The 16,777-nt window shown below is 38.3% G+C and overlaps 1 protein-coding gene and 1 long non-coding RNA gene across 2 annotated transcripts; one reads left to right on the top strand and one right to left on the bottom strand.

Annotated features, from left to right (window-relative positions):
- Positions 1–4,928: 4,928 nt before the first annotated feature.
- On the bottom strand, positions 4,929–7,593 carry LOC131011482 (uncharacterized). Its single transcript, XR_009096946.1, has 3 exons — positions 7,397–7,593; positions 5,740–5,815; positions 4,929–5,138 (listed from the first exon to the last, which is right to left on the bottom strand). It is a non-coding gene; the product is annotated as an uncharacterized LOC131011482 (long non-coding RNA).
- Positions 7,594–9,305: 1,712 nt separating this feature from the next.
- On the top strand, positions 9,306–15,318 carry LOC131011483 (kinesin-like protein KIN-12F). Its single transcript, XM_057939275.1, has 16 exons — positions 9,306–9,773; positions 9,945–10,067; positions 10,223–10,306; positions 10,382–10,507; positions 10,596–10,655; positions 10,738–10,791; positions 10,907–10,999; positions 11,074–11,169; positions 11,419–11,567; positions 12,016–12,165; positions 12,396–12,525; positions 12,617–13,537; positions 13,633–13,716; positions 13,798–13,941; positions 14,028–14,804; positions 14,896–15,318. The coding sequence occupies exons 1-16, from the start codon at positions 9,459–9,461 to the stop codon at positions 15,145–15,147; spliced, it is 3,558 nt and encodes a 1,185-aa protein (XP_057795258.1). The 5' UTR covers positions 9,306–9,458; the 3' UTR covers positions 15,148–15,318.
- The last annotated feature ends 1,459 nt before the right edge of the window (positions 15,319–16,777 follow it).

Below are 16,777 nucleotides of genomic sequence, written 5' to 3' on the forward strand. Positions count from 1 at the left end.
GGTAAGTGGGAGTGGTGGGAGGGAAAGTGGGAAGAAAGGTGGAGGAGTTAGTGGTGGGAGTAGGAATAAAAAAATAAAATAAAATAAGATAAAATAAAATAAAAAGTCTTCCAAGTTGTACTATGAAAACTGTAATAATACTTCATGGTTCGCTAAATAAATAGCTCGTGAAAATACTTGAATGCTAAATTAAATAAATATGAAATGCATATAATTTAATTACTAAATTTACAAATGCTTTTGTAAATCATTTTTTGTTGGAATTAAAATAAATTCTTTTTCTCAATCTGGCGTGAATCATCTTAAATCTAAGTTCGAAAATTTTCTAAACTTAGCTCGAGTAAACGGGGTATTACATCCCTCCCTCCTTAAAAAAAATTTCGTCCCCGAAATTACATACCTTGATAATCTAGCTGAGGATACTAGTCTTTCATTTTATTCATCTCTTTTGTGGCCTTTTCCATCCTGTGATGGTTCCACTACATGACGAGAACAATATTATTGTCTCATAAAACTTGAACCTTGCGATTAAGTATCTGGACTGGTTTCTCTTCATAACTTTAGTCCTGGCTAGGACTACTTTATCTAGCTTAATCAAATACTTTGGATTAAACACATACTTTCTTAACTGAGAGACATGAAACACATTGTGCACGTCTCCAATACTGGGTGGCAATGCCAACCTATAGGCTACAGGACCTATCTTATCTAGGATCTCAAAAAGTCCTATATAACGGGGTCGTAACTTGCCCTTCTTTTTGAAACGTATAACTCCCTTTGAGGAAGAAACTTTGAGGAAAACTCGATCCCCAACATTGAATTCTAACTCCGATCGGCATTTATCGGCGTAAGACTTTTGTCTATCTTGAGCTTCTTTGATTCTTTGCTTGATGTGGTCGACTTTCTCAACCATCTGTTGGACCAGTTCAGGACCTAACAACTTTCTTTCACCCACTTCATCTTAATAAAGTGATGAACTATATTTTCGGCCATACAAGGCCTCATCTAGATTATTCCAAATGTTGCTAGATAACTGTCTGTTATAAGCAAATTCTACGAGAGGTAACAAATCCTCCCAACTTCCACCTTTGTCTGCGACAATCATTTGCAGCATAACTTCTAGAATCTGAATCGTTCTTTCTGACTGCCCGTCAGTCTAAGGGTGGTACGCTGTGCTGCAGTTCAGCTGAGTGCCCATGGCTTCTTGTAAACTTTTCTAGAAACGCGATGTGAATCTGGTGTCACGATCTGACGTGATAGATACAGGTACACCGTGAAGGCGTACTATCTCTTTGACATATAACTTTGCAAGTTTCACCAATCCAAATGTCATTTGAATTGGCAGAAATCACGCTGACTTTGATAATCGACCCACTACAACGTTATATATCTTTTCATTACTGTTCATCAAAAAATTTTCTTTAAATTCTGGTGCATCTTTGTACTGCCTGGGTGTGCAGTGTATTGAGTATCATGAGCCTTGCTCATAATCTCATTCTTTAACTCTTCATTGTGCAGCACACACAATCTTTCACCAACCATAAGTGTATTATTCTTTGCTTCAGTTAATCTTTTCGTTTCATTCGTTCTTGCAGTGAGACGCGTCTTCTCCAAGAACAAATCTTCTCTTTGTGCTTGCACAATTCTTTCTCTCAAATCAGGTTTAGCTGTCAGTGCAGCTACACAACCCGATATTGAATCTGGGGAATAAACAATCTCTAAACTGAGTGAGGCGAACTCACGAATCAGCTCATTCTGTTGGGTAATGAAATACCCTAGCTTAGCCTTCGTCTTTCGACTCAGGGCGTCAGCTACTACATTCGCTTTTCCTGGATAGTAATTGATGGTGCAATCGTAATCCTTTACTAATTCGAGCCATCTTCATTGTCTCATGTTCAAATCCTTTTTCTCGAAGAAGTACTTTAAACTCTTATGATCTGTAAAGATCTCACACTTAACTCCATAGAGGTAGTGTCTCTAAATCTTCAGTGCGTGCACAACGGCTGCTAGTTCTAAATCATGAGTTGGGTAGTTCAACTCATGGGGCTTCAATTGACGAGACGTATGCTATCACTTTCTGATTTTGCATCAACACGCAACCCAATCCTAGTTTCGAGGCATCAGTGTACACCTCAAATTCTTCATTCTCTTCTGGTATTGCTAACACTGGTGCAGTAGTCAGCCTAGTCTTGAGCTACTTAAAACTTTGTTTACAAGCTTCGGACCAAACATACTTAGTCCCTTTTCTTAAAAGTCGAGTCATTGGCCTAGCCAATTTCGAGAATCTTTCGATGAACCTTATATTGTAACCTGCTGAACCGAGAAAACTTCTGATCTTATTGACATTTGATGGTGCCTTCCATTCCTTGACTGCTTCGACCTTGGCGGGGTCTACTTTGATTCCTTCAGTCGACACTATGTGACCGAGAAACATAACTTCCTTTAACCAAAATTCACACTTGTTGAATTTGGTAAACCATTTCTCAATGCGCAGGGTTTTGAGTACGATGCGTAAGTGCTCTTCATGTTGTTCTTCGGTCTTAGAGTATACGAGGATGTCGTCGTTAAACACTAAGACAAAACTATCGAGATACTGATGGAAAACTCTGTTCATTAAGTCCATGAAAACTGCTGGGGCATTCGTTAAATCTAAGGGCATCACTGTGAACTCATAAAGTCTATAACGCGTTTGAAACGCTGTCTTTGGAATGTCTTCTCTTTTCATCTTGAGTTGATGGTAACCAGATCTTAGGTCAATCTTGGAAAACATACTGGCTCCTCTCAACTGATTTAATAGGTCGTCTATCCTCGGAAGAGGATATCTATTCTTATGAGCTTGCTTCAACTTCTTATAATCAATACACATACTTAGTGTATCATCTTTTCTTTGACATCTTGAATTAGTGCTCCCCATAGTGACATACTATGTTGCATGAAACTAGGTCTGGTGAAAATTTGGTAATTCATTGGGAAAAATATCTTTGTACTCTCAAATCTGTTGAACTTCCTTAATTGTTTCCTTCGTCCTAACTCACCTTCTCAGATTGACTAGGGAATTCTAACATCAAACTTTTCTCATCGTCTTTGTAACTTTCACTTCAAGGATTAATGGCACTCCTTCTGTCCTGTAAACTCATTTTCCCATTTCCAAATGGTTATTTAATGGGGGTTTCTAAGTTTCCATTGTGGTGGCGTTCCAACTTTATTCTTGTTGTAGCTTCTGGCACTTTAGCCAAAGCATTCACTCTCTTAGCTTGAGCTTACTAGCCTTGGGGTTGGGTTATACCTTAAGTGTAGTTCTAGTGCTTTCCTTCTATTTAAGGGTTTTCTCTATTTCTTTCATTCCATTTCCTTTTTCTTTACTTCCCTCTTGAGGTGGTGTACATATCTTGTTTGTGCGTGAAATTTCTCCATTTGTTGTAGTGACTCGGTGGTGAGAGTCTCGTTCATTGCTTGTTCCTTCGTAATGTCTCCCTGGTTCACTAGGGGAATTAAATATCTCATGACGCGATTCATTCACGAACTCCTTTACGCATTTCTTATTATTGTCCACCATGTGGACCACATATTAACAGCTGGTTGAAAACTAATGATAAACTGAGTAATTCTAATCGCTATTATACTTATCGTAATAAAAGGATATTCTATTGTGACAACTATATAGTGCGAGTCTATATATTGTAGTGATGCTCTACTTCGAGATCAAAAATCTTAATTGACAATCACCGAGATCTTAGTCATGTGGGCTGGCCAGACCCAACAAAACGAATCACTCAGTCAAATGGGAGCTTCGCCCCAATCCTGTCAACATCTTATTCATGTAAATCTCTGGTCAAACTTCTAACTTAAAACTTACTAGTAAGTACTTCATCATAAGTTACTGATACCATGAAAGTCCATTCTATGCCGTTCTAGCAAAGCTATCACGACTAACATCATAATCATAAGCAACATAAGTTCTTATGTGAAAAACTTAATCTCACCGCTATTGAAATAGCTCAAATGAATCCTTAGTCTTAAGGCATTGCCTCTATGTTGTAACATATCTATGTTAAACATTTCTATCTTACCAGTCTTTACTTAAATCGATCAAGCGGTGCTATCACGATTAACATTCTCAAAGCATTCTTGGGTGGTACTCAAACGGTTTGTAAGAGAACCCATCATTCTAATCGTATAGGCAGCTAGCCTAAAACGACAACATAAAGCTTTCTCATTCATTCATACATACATACATACTTCTGTTTCTTTTGAAACCTTAACATATATGGACATTTAAAGTCCCTTTCATGAAAACTTTGCTGGTGCCGGAAAGATTCAAAGAATCTAACTCGACAATACATCTGGTATTCGTGAAAGGCTCAATAGTCCTGAACACGACTTTAAATCATCTTATCGTTAAGGGCTCGGGTTGTCCCAAACACGATACTTACTTATCTTATCGTTAAGGGCTCGGATTGTCCCAAACACGATACTGAGCTTGGTTATATGAGTCGGAGACCCAAGATAACAATATGAAAGCGATTAGAAATTCATAACTTATAACATATGGAAAGCGATAAGCAATTCACATAGTATCATTCATTGAAGCGCACACTTTTTCTTGGAAACATTCATAACATTTGAAATACATATATGTATATTTTTAAACTATTATCGTACCTCGGTTGCGGCAGTGTGACGGTGAGCTGAGGGCTATTGACATTCTTAGAAGTCTAGAGATACTATTCTAGACTCAACATCAAAAGTTTATGGTTATCAGAGTCATGAAAGAAAACTCATGCTCTGATACCATTCTGTCACACCCCAATTCTTGAATGAATAAATATAATCGAGGTGTGAATAATTCATAGAAATAAACAAGGGAAAAACCTTGTTAAAACCCGAAATAGGATGGAAAGTCGGGCTATGCCCATTTGGATCACAAGTTTTGTTTCATGCTTCTGACAACCAACATTCATTAGCATAAATTTAGTAGTGAAGAGTCTAAGCTCGGTCAAATATATCATTTGAAATTTAACATGAAGATCTTAAGTTGGGAAAACAAAAGATGGATATGAGTAATTGCTACAGCGGAAGTCTAACATAGGAATTTATCTTTAGCCTCAGCTCCGTCCCGTCAGCACCGTCCAGCCAACCTGAAAATATTTGAAAGTATTTTTGGGCTAAGTACTAATGTACTTAGTGGGCATGCATTTTCTGAAACATTTTATATTTTCGTAAAGACAGTTTATCCAATCATACTTGACATGACTTAGAAGGTTTTAAATTGAAAGAAGTACTTCTAAGCATGTTAAAACATTTTCTTTCATTTGTGCGCACATGTCACACTCCCTTTCTGTTACTCGCTGTGATCCCGGACCTTTTAGCCACCGTCGGATCCATATCTCCCGCTTTACTTGATCTGAGGGCGTAACCCAGTCAAGTTCCCATTTGGGACCCAATGCTCCGGAACACATCCCGTCGAGCACCCTTATAACGCCTCATACATGATTAGTGCCCGAATGGAGATCAACCCACCGAGTCAGCTAATAGGTGTACACAATTCTCAAACAACGTGTTAGGTCATAAGAGAACCTCGATCGATTAACTTATGCGAGCCTTAAACAGAGCAGAGTGCACAAAATATTTTATTGGATAAACAGTTTTCATTACATTAAATAAACAATTTGCATTTCATTGAAACATTTAGAGCTTAATAACTCAATCATACTTTGTGCATTTGGAAAGTAAGCCCACCTGTCTAGGCAAAGCCTGTCGTTTAACCTTATCTCTGAATCGGAATAGCAGTGCTAATCCTCTTGATGCTCAAAGCCTACAAGAATTCTATTCTCAATAGGTCTCCTTGAATTCTAATCTTAAGTCATGGTGTAGTGCTTAATATTCTATGATTCACTTAGCCGGGTTTTCAAAATTTAATAAATAAATAATTGAAAACTAAATTCTTGAGTTAAGGACACCAACAATATCCTTACTCGATTTTCTTAAATAATTGGAATTATAAATAAAACCAATTAAATCATAAATACTTTTATTGCAAAAAAAAAAATAATGCAATTTCATGTCATGCTTAGCATATAGTAAGTAATAACTTAAAATATGCATATAATAATAATAATATGATATTATTATGCAAATTAAAATAATTAATCAAACTTAATAAGTCGAATTAATTAAAATAGTGCAGTCCAATTAAATGGAGAAACTGCACAGCCCAATGAATAAATTAAGGCCCAAGGCATTAAATAAAAACATTGGCCCAACTGAAATATAAACAAAACTCGGCCCAATTAAAGAGCCCAACTGAAATAAAAAAAAATGCAAAAATCGGCCCAACCCAAAGAAAAGCAAAGCCCAACCTTTAATATTTTCGACCCATATGCTCAAGCCCAATAATCGGCCCAGCTTTCTTGATTAAATAAGAGGCCCAAATGCTCTTTTAAATAAATGAGCCCACTGAAATAAAAATGGCCCAAAACTTAAACCAAGCCCTATTCTTCATCTCATTAAACACACACATATACAAACACACGCACCACTCTCCCCCCTCCTTCATCTCCGCAGCAGGCACCCTCTCCCCCCCCCTTCGTCTCCGGCGGCGGTGGCCGCCGCCGGCCACGCCATCGTCCCCTGACTCCCCTCTCCCCCGTCTCTCGTCTCTCACCCACAGACGCACGCACCGAGCGGTCGCCAGCAGCCCCGCTAAGCCCTCTCTCCCTTTTCTCTCTTCCGGCCGTCGCGGCCATCTCCGGCGAAGAGCACCGTCTCCGGTCACCCTCACCATCTCCCTCGACTGACCGAGAACCCAAATCGGCCGCCTCCACTTCTCTCGCGCTGAAACGGACCCGTCATCCCACAGCAATGAGCGGCGCCCGAGCCCTAGCTCCCTCTCTCTCAGTAGATCGGAAACCCATCGCCGTCGGAGCTCGCCGGAGCAAGCGGCGACAGGCTCCAGCTCCCCTCTCTCTTTTTCGGCGACTGAAACGACAGCCACCGCCGTCTCTCCCACAGATCTCCGACCTTTCTCTTTTTCCAGCCGTGGCCGGGCAGCAGCGGCACAGCCGCCGTGCCCTGCCTCCCTCGACCTCTCGACTCAGTTCACACAAACACAACGCTCATCCTCCTCGACTCAACAGACCCAACCAGACACTCCAACATTTGGACTCGGCAATCAAAAACAAGCTCAAGACTTTTTCTTTATTCTTTTTAATAAGTATGCTTCATATATGTAGAAACACAGATTGTATGCTCATGTATACGGGAATGCCATTTTGTTTCAAAATCTTGATACACGAAATCTGAATTTGCTATATGGGAAAATTAGTTGCTGGAAATGCGTAGTGTGTGATTCAATATTGTAAAAACAAGTCATGTAATTTAAAGAAGAAGATGAAACCTTGGGGATGTTCTGTTCAAAGATATGAAATTGCTTTGATGTTGAAGCTATGAAACTGCTCGACTGTTTTTAAAAACATGAGCTCCTCCTCGGCAGAATGAGCTGTGGGAATTATGAATGGAGAATACAGGAATTCAGTTAATTATTGCAGAAGTTTGGTAAATGAATTGTGAACGTGGGTGATGGAAATAAGTGGGGGTAAGTGGGAGTGGTGGGAGGGAAAGTGGGAAGAAAGGTGGAGGAGTTAGTGGTGGGAGTAGGAATAAAAAAATAAAATAAAATAAGATAAAATAAAATAAAAAGTCTTCCAAGTTGTACTATGAAAACTGTAATAATACTTCATGGTTCGCTAAATAAATAGCTCGTGAAAATACTTGAATGCTAAATTAAATAAATATGAAATGCATATAATTTAATTACTAAATTTACAAATGCTTTTGTAAATCATTTTTTGTTGGAATTAAAATAAATTCTTTTTCTCAATCTGGCGTGAATCATCTTAAATCTAAGTTCGAAAATTTTCTAAACTTAGCTCGAGTAAACGGGGTATTACAGATAAATCACCTTACGAAATTATTAGGTGGAACACCATTATTTTATTGGATGAGGTGAAAAAAATATTCACCAAAGCATTCAATGAAGTAACTCATCAGTCAAATTTTATATAGCAGGATATTTTCTCACTGGCGGATCCAACTAAGTGCAAGGGGGTGCAGCTGCACCCCCAAAGAAAAATTTAAAAAAATAGTACTCCCTGCATCCACGATTTAATGCCCCACTTTGGTGTGAGCACGGAGACTAAGAGTGCTGGAAAAGATGTTGTGGATTAAATATAATGGTAGTTGACTAAAGTGATAAAGATAGTTGACTAAAGTGATAAAGGTATTGTGAGTGGGTCCACTAGTGGCAAATGATAGTAAATATAGGAAAAGAATAAGAGTAAAAAAGTACAAAAAGCAGAATAGGGCTTTAATTTGTGGACAAAAATTTAAGAGCAAGTAGGGCTTTAAATTGTGGACGGAGGGAGTATTAATAATTATATATAAATTATTTTATATTCAGTATTTGTACCCCCAATTATACATCCAATGCAAAACATAAGTTTAACTTAGAAAAAAGCCCTAAATCCCAATCCAAAGAAAAAACCTATCACCAAAATGAATAAGAAAATAAACAAAATAGACAACAACTTCCAATCTTCAACCTTCAATGGAAAAAAAAAATAGAGTATGTAAAAAATAAGTTGCGAAAAAGCATGATAGAGTTAGTTTTAAATGGTTGTTTGGTCACTTTTATTGAAAAATATATAATTCTACAAGTTTTTAACGATGAGGTTGTCAATTGCTTTTAAATAACGAAGACTCGTTAAAAAATAAATTAGATATTTATATATTTCTCTTTTGTACTTTGAAATATATAACTTTGAAATTTAACAATGTTTCGAAATGTATTACTTTCAACATTAAATATTTCTTATGTTTATGATTATGTAATTATTTGTTGCACCCTTAAATTCAAAATTTTGGATCCTGATTTTCTTTAAAATACTGAAAGTTGAAGTTATTTAGAAAAGGAAAGTTAGAGATATTTTCTGAAAAAACGATGAAAAAAGTAAACAATTGAAGATCTCTGAATATCAATGATTTTTTTTTTTTTTTTTTTTGAGAGAATGAATATCAATGAAAATTAATGAAAGATAGAAAACGTGATAAGTCTATAATTAAATTCACACGACTAGTATCTGTGTTACCAAATGACACTCAACTTGTGTATAGATCCGGGGCCTGTATTGGTCATTTTACAACCTCGTTTAAATTTTTAAACGCTCCATGGCGTGTGGCATTGTCTAACGGTCATATGCTGCAACGTCTCTCTCTCTCTCAAACAAACAACATTTTAAATTTCAAATCAAAACCCCCCTTCTCACTCTCTCCGTTTCTCTCTATCTCCTCTCACTCTCTGCCCACAAACTGCCACTGATATACAAACCTTATTTCTTCAATTTTATCGCGTCTTTCTCAAAATTTATAGGTTTCTTCAAAGTAATTAACTGATTCCAATCATGGCGAAGCCCAGTTCAGAAATCTTCGAGAACAGCAGATTCTTCGGGAGCATCACGGCTTCAGTGCCGTTCAAGAGCTTACTCCCAAAATCAAAACAGAAGCCGTCTTTAAATCGACGCTCGAAATTCCGGTCCAACTCCGAAAACATATCTCCGATAGACCCCAACATTCAAATCCGCGATCCTCCACTTTCCGCCTCTGTTTCGTTCCCCAAAAAATCGCCTTCAAAAGTCAAAATCAGTCCTCGAAAGGAAGAACTCACCGCATCCGCAGTCGAGCAAACAGTACCCGAAGCTTCAGATCCATCAGTGAAGGTATTTGGATCCGGCTATCATTATTTCGGTTTCGGGATTGAATTTGAGATTTCTTACTAATACGATGCAAAAGTTTTTCTTTTTGCTAGAGAGAGGGAATCGCGATCTAGTTGCTTCAGATAAAAATTGTTTAGTAAATTAAAGTTTGTTGTTCTTTTGGTATTTTGATAGGTTGCGGTGAGAATTAGGCCTGCTGTTGAAGATGCAGTGTTGAGAAAAGTTTCGAAGGATTCATTATATGTTGATGAAAGGAAATTTAAATTTGATGCAGTGTTTGAGTCAGATTCGACTCAGGTTTGGCATTTATACAGCATTTCTTCATTTTTGTAGAATGCCATACATTTCATTACAACCCTCTGATTACACGGACTGAGATTTCAATAACACATCTTGCTCAGTTGATTTCTAAAAGTTTAGACTATAATAAAGTTGTGGCTCTGTGATTATAGGAGGACGTATACCAATCAGTAGGAGCTCCTTCGGTTATGGATGCATTATGCGGTTATAATACATCAATAATCGCTTATGGACAGGTAAGTTTTTGGGCTAATGTTAATCAAAATTTTAATATTGAACTTTTAAGATATCCTTTGGTTTTTGAATGCTAGACTGGGAGTGGGAAGACCTACACAATGTGGGGACCTCAAAGTGCGATGGTAGAGGATCCATCCGTTGGTGGGCTTCAGGGTATCGTCCCTCGTATTTTCCAGGATCTTTTCTCTAAGATTCAAAAGGTAGATCACTCAGCATAGTCAATGTAAATTATGAGATTTTTTTAACTCACACTTTGATGTGGTATGTGTATCATTCATTGCTTCTCAGGAACAAGGGAATCTTGATGGCAAACAGATAAATTATCAGTGCCGGTGCTCATTTCTTGAGGTGTTTCTCCGTCACAGAGCATAAAAAAGCACTTCGTTTGATTTCATTACATGGCTTAGTTAGAGATGATTTGTTTCTGTAGGTGTATGATGACAAGATTGGTGATCTACTTGATCCAACACAGCGGGACTTGGAGGTTAGTATTATCTTTCTATCGGATCAGTAGCATGAATTTATTAGTTCTACTGTATCAATGTCCTTTTTCGCTTGCAATTTACATCAAGCTGATTTTTTTATTTTCTTCTCTGCAGATAAAGGATGATGTAAAAAATGGATTTTATGTAGAGAATTTGACCGAGGAGTATGTTACCTGCTATGAGGATATCACTCACATTCTGATTAAGGTAAGAGGGGGGCTGATCTTGCGTGTTTTTCTTTCTTATTGCTGGTTTTACTCTAATTAAACTTTTTCTTGCAGGGCCTATCAAATAGAAAGATAGGAGCAACAAATCTCAATTCCAAGAGCTCAAGATCCCATATTATGTTCACATGCATAATTGAATCATGGTGCAAGGTATAATCAGTAATGGTCACATTGTGCAATATATTCGATTTCACAATGTTGTAGCCAAATCCAAAATAGCTGCCGAAACTTGGTTGTTATGGATGTTTACATTATGATAGCTGTTTCACTAGGATCTTGTATATTATTGAGCGTCATTTCTGCTAGTGATGGCTGAAAATCAAATGAAAGCTTATATATGTGTTTTCTGAATCTTTTCGTATATTTATCATTCTTGTAATCCTAAAAATTACCATGCAGGATTCCTCATCCAAGTGCTTTGGTAGTTCAAAGACCAGTAGAATCTGTCTGGTCGACCTTGCTGGATTTGAAAGAAATGTTGCTGATAACGCTAGTAGGCAGCATGTTAAAGAAGGAAAATACATAAAGAAGTCTACGTCGCAGCTTGGGTATGCGTCATCTTTTGAGCTTGGTTCAGACCTTTGGTATCGTGAAAATATACATAAAGAAGTTTGGAGATGTTTTATTTGTTATATCAAATTAATGCCCTTTCTCTGCCTATTGTTCATTCATCTGAGATCTTCTGAAAGTACTTAAATTTGGTTTTCAAAATGTTGGCGGCTGTGACATTCAGATGAGATATATTCTAATTTGGTTATTTTGGTTGCATAATCTTATTTGCATATAATACACATATGGTTGAGTTTACTTTGGTCTCAGACATTCAGTGTAATGCAACATCTGATTCGGTATTTCTTGTGAATTGGTGTAGGCGCTTGGTTAACATCATTGCATAATCTTATTTGCATATAATACACATATGGTTGATTTTACTTTGGTCTCAGACATTCAGTGTAATGCAACATCTGATTCGGTATTTCTTGTGAATTGGTGTAGGCGCTTGGTTAACATCATTGCAGGAGAAAGACAACCTGATAAATTGGACGAGGTTCCATATAGAAGTTCTCGACTGACTCATCTTCTGAGAGAATCATTTGGTGGCAATGCTAAACTTTCCGTGATATGCACCATTAGACCAGACCACAAGTAATATATTATGTTCAGTTACTACTTTGTTATCTATGAGAGTAATTGATACAAAATTTGATGTTGATAATAGTCAGGTTCTTGGTAGTAGGGGTGCTACAGTCTAACTTTTCTTGCTAACTGGAAACATTATTCAGTTCTGAAGCAGAGAATTTTGTACAAAACTAGGTTGTTTCATATTCTTACTCTTGACTGTATCATGATTATGACTGTTGTTTGCTACAAAACAGGAGTAGTAGTGAAAGTATAAGCACTCTTAGATTTGGACTGCGGGCAAAGCTCATGAAGAATGAACCTGTAGTGAATGAAATCACAGAAGATGATGTGAATGACCTCAGTGATCAGATTCGACAGTTAAAGGTATTGTTGTTGGTTGATACTAAAGATGAGCTTAGATAAGCTTTTTTTTTTATTATTTTAGTGAATCTTGAATGTCATTCCTTGGATGCAGGAAGAGCTTATGAGAGCTAAGTCCAGTACATCTGAATCATTTGAGAGCAATTCTGGTTACTTTAGAGGGGGAAATGTGCGTCAAAGCTTGAATCTTTTGAGACAAAGCCTCAACCGTTCACTGATCTTGCCCTGCATAGAGAAAGATTCTGAAGAGAACTTATGCATCAATGAGGAAGATGTGAAAGAATTAAGGCTTCACATTGACAAATTGCGTAGCTCTGAGAATGGTGGGAGTGACCTTCTGTACTCTGCGGAAGGATGTGAGACAGAACTCACATGCGAACACTATTTAAGCTGTTCGGAAGAAAGTGAAACTGAAGAAATTAACTCAAGTGAGAATCAAACAGAAGTGCCATGCCCAAACAGCTCTGAATTAGTGGATGATCCTATTGATCTTCCTCCACTAATGAATAGCTTGTCAATCAGTGGTAGTCATCAGTCTACATTGCTTCAAGATCCTGTTTTGTCTGAGTCACCTAAGATAAGAAATTCTCAACGGAAAAGCTTGATTTTCACATCAAATCATCTTGAAAATGTGGAACAAAATCTGGATGTATTGCGGCAGTCACAACAACCAGACAACATGGGATCCTCCTTAAGATCTAGTAGAATATTTGCAGGCCCTACTGAGTCCCTGGCAGCTAGCCTCCACAGGGGCTTGCAGATCATTGACTATCATCAGAGGAACTCTGCTCCTGCAACATCATCCGTCTCATTCTCGTTTGAGCATTTGGCTAACGTTTCTGCTGTTCAAACATCACCCGAAAGACATCCTACGGATCAGTCATTTGCTACTTTTGTTTGCATTAAATGTCAAGGAAGAAGTGAATGCAATGAAACTAGAGACAGCTTAAAGAAGTCCCTGGTAAGGGTGGATGAATCAGCAAGTTCATATGGATTGGCAGCCTACTTAGCAAAGGTTTGTTTGAACTTTGCTTTACTCAATCTATATCTGAACTCTCTGTTTTTTTAACAGTTATTTTAAGTATGACACATTTGTGATCTTGATGTTAGGATCTGGAGAAGGAATTAGCTGACAAGGATCTGAGTGCTATTTGTAAGGACCAAGCAGCTCAGATTGAGCTTCTAAACAAGAAGGTATGGATCCTAATTTGGTACAAAATTTTGGGACATATTTTGCCATGAATACTAGTTAATTTTCCAGTGTGACTGGTGCAGTTGGAGCAATGCAAGTGCATGAGTGATCAGTCTGCTATCAGCATATGCAGTGGCTCAACTAATTTCACCAACTTGAAGAACCATCTTCAACCAATCAATGAGGAAGAACCTGAGAAATTCGACCATCCAATCCCTGCAAATAAGGTAAGGAATTTTCTTGCTAAGCCCTCCCTCTCTGCATTCTGTGCCTGTGATTTTTGCCCTTATCCTTGGCTTTTTGTGTTTTCTAGCTCCTTACATGGAACAGTGAAGAAAATGAAGAACCAGAATTCATAAAGGAGAAATGTGAAATCAAAGAACTGCAAGAAAACTACAAAGAATCATTCACTTCCGAAGAGAGGGAGGCACTTCTAAGTGAAATCGAAGTTCTCAAAAAAAAACTGCAGCTCTACTCTGATGCACCAACACGACGGTCATCTGAGAAACTCAGATCGTCGTTGCTGTCACAGTCCTCCCAGCTAAGAAAAAGTTGTGTGTATGCTAATAGCGGAGAGGAGCTCGAGAAGGAAAGACAAAGGTGGATGGAAATGGAAAGTGATTGGATTTCACTAACAGATGAACTGAGGATCGAAATTGAGTCCAACCGTCAGCGAGCAGAAGAGGTGGAGATGGAACTACGATCAGAAAAGAAGTGCACAGAAGAGCTGGACGACGCCCTCAAAAGATCTGTCATCAACCATGCCAGAATGATCGAGCATTATGCAGACCTGCAAGAGAAGTACAACGACATAGCAGAGAAGCATCGAGCAATCATGGAAGGGATTGCAGAGGTGAAAAGGGCTGCCTCCAAAGCAGGCGCCAAGGGTCGCCATGGCTCTCGTTTCGCAAAGGCACTATCAGCAGAGCTCTCTGCTCTGAGAGTGGAGAGGGAGAGAGAAAGGGAGTTGCTGAGGAAGGAGAACCGAAGTCTCAAGATTCAACTCAAAGACACTGCAGAAGCCGTGCATGCGGCAGGCGAACTCCTTGTTAGGTTGAGAGAAGCAGAAGCAGCAGCTTCTCTAGCTGAGGTAAAAATATACATATAACTTGTAAATAAAAATATACATACAAACTGCATGAAAAATCTGATATGGGTTTTGGATATGTGCGCGTGTGCAGGAGAAGAACTCTAGGATCGAAGAGGAGAATGAGAAGCTGCGGAAACAGATGGAGAAGGTGAAGAGAAAGCACAAGATGGAGATGATCACGATGAAACAATATCTTGCGGAAAGCAGACTACCTGAGGCTGCTTTGAGGGGCCCCATATATAGACAAGATTCTGATGAGGTAGCAGCGCGTTATGATACAATGCCAGATGATGATCAGGCTTGGAGAGCCGAGTTTGGAGCAATATATCAACAACCTTTTTAAAGCACACATTTTTTACCCTGCTTGGGTCATAGAATCCATTTATCTCCCTTTTTCTTTTTTGTCAACAGCACTCAATGTTTGAGTGTGCTTCTTGACCACATGATATGTATTATACATTGGAACGATGTTGGTTACGTATGCTTGAAAATATATTTGTTTTTAAGTGATAAATGTTGGCATTGGTTGAGATCGTTCAGGGTATTTATTCAAAGGGAACCCAATTAGTTTTACATAAACAAAAACAAAAACAACATGCGAATCAAAGTACAGACGAGAGAGTTTAAGGTTAATAGTTTTTTTAATTAAACTTCTGTGTTTTCGTTTTTTATTTTTGTAACCTTTTATGCATCTATTCTTTTATGTGTTAGATTAACATGAAATATATTAAAAAAAACACCATATCAACTTATTTAAAACTTCGAAAACCCAGATTTCAAGGTTTTCGAATGTATATTTTAATATGAAAGATGTTAATATATTGAAATTCAACTTTTATGTGATTTAGTTTTTAGATTTTAAGGTATTGAAATTCATATTTTAGTTTTATGTGTACAGTTTATATATGCGACGACAACTCTTCGTATAATTTCTAATTTTATCAATTCTGATTAAAATTAAAGAAATTCATAAATTATGTCTTTCTTAGAATAGGAAAAATAATAATTATGCGACGATTACTATTCTAATTTGATTCAGAGAAATTTTGGGCTCCGCTATGTTTTTCGAAGAGATGGCTAGGGGTCGCTACGCCGCTGCCGTTTGCTCCGGGCATCCTCTTCTCTTCCTGGCGTCTCTTCTTCCTTGATTTTCACCGTGGCTACCAACTTCTCGCCGAAGATTGCTCCCAATTGAAGCAACCTCATAATCTGGCCCCGTCGGATCCTCATAATTCGGTTGATCCGCCGATGAAAACTTCGACGAATTGCCATGCTAGGTTTCCTATTCTGCTAAAGTCCAGAGAACCACGGCAAAACCTGCAGACGTTCTCGCGCAGGATTACTGCTCTCTTCACCCTTTCATGAAGAATGGTCACATCAATTTTGATATCCCGGACGAACTCTACAATCAGCAATTGAAACGCTTTAATTTGCGTTGCATGCTAGACTCATCTTGCATAAAGGAGAGTCCCCTCGGTTTGCTGAGGACATTAAGAGTGAACTGCAGCAGCTTTGGGCGACATCGGCGCCTTGGCAGGTTATTCCCCTCGGTAAAGGTTTTTTTTATACCCTCGATTTTTCTGGTGAGAGCGACATGACTCATGCCAAATCGAAAGCGTTCTAGAAACTGAAGTCTGGAGTTTTGAAGATTAGAGATTGGACTTTGCTCGGGTCCTTGTGGAGATGGACGTAACTTAAGATATTGTCTATAGCTTAACTGTTAATAGAGGCTCCTCATCTTTTGAAATTGAGTTCGTTTACCATATTACTGCGGTATTTGCAGGAATGTGGGTCACTCGTTTGATAAATGCCGGAAAAAACAATGATGGAAATGATGACCCTAAAGCGGGTGCTAATGAAGCGCCCACGCGGCTTGATGATAATGGAGCAAAGGTTCCACCGGTGGGTGATCATGCTGCGAAGGTCGTGCAGCCTACTAGGCCAACTTCTTCCTGGCAGCGGACCGATCGAGA

This window comes from Salvia miltiorrhiza, chromosome 2 (genome assembly GCF_028751815.1).
Source record: "Salvia miltiorrhiza cultivar Shanhuang (shh) chromosome 2, IMPLAD_Smil_shh, whole genome shotgun sequence".
Lineage (NCBI taxonomy): Eukaryota > Viridiplantae > Streptophyta > Magnoliopsida > Lamiales > Lamiaceae > Salvia > Salvia miltiorrhiza.

Coding starts and splice junctions, on each gene's coding strand:
- LOC131011483 (XM_057939275.1), top strand. CDS start 9,459: ATGGCGAAGCCCAGTTCAGAAATCTTCGAGAACAGCAGATTCTTCGGG. Junction 10,307..10,381: donor CAATAATCGCTTATGGACAG/GTAAGTTTTTGG, acceptor TTTGAATGCTAG/ACTGGGAGTGGGAAGACCTA. Junction 11,170..11,418: donor TAATTGAATCATGGTGCAAG/GTATAATCAGTA, acceptor ATTACCATGCAG/GATTCCTCATCCAAGTGCTT.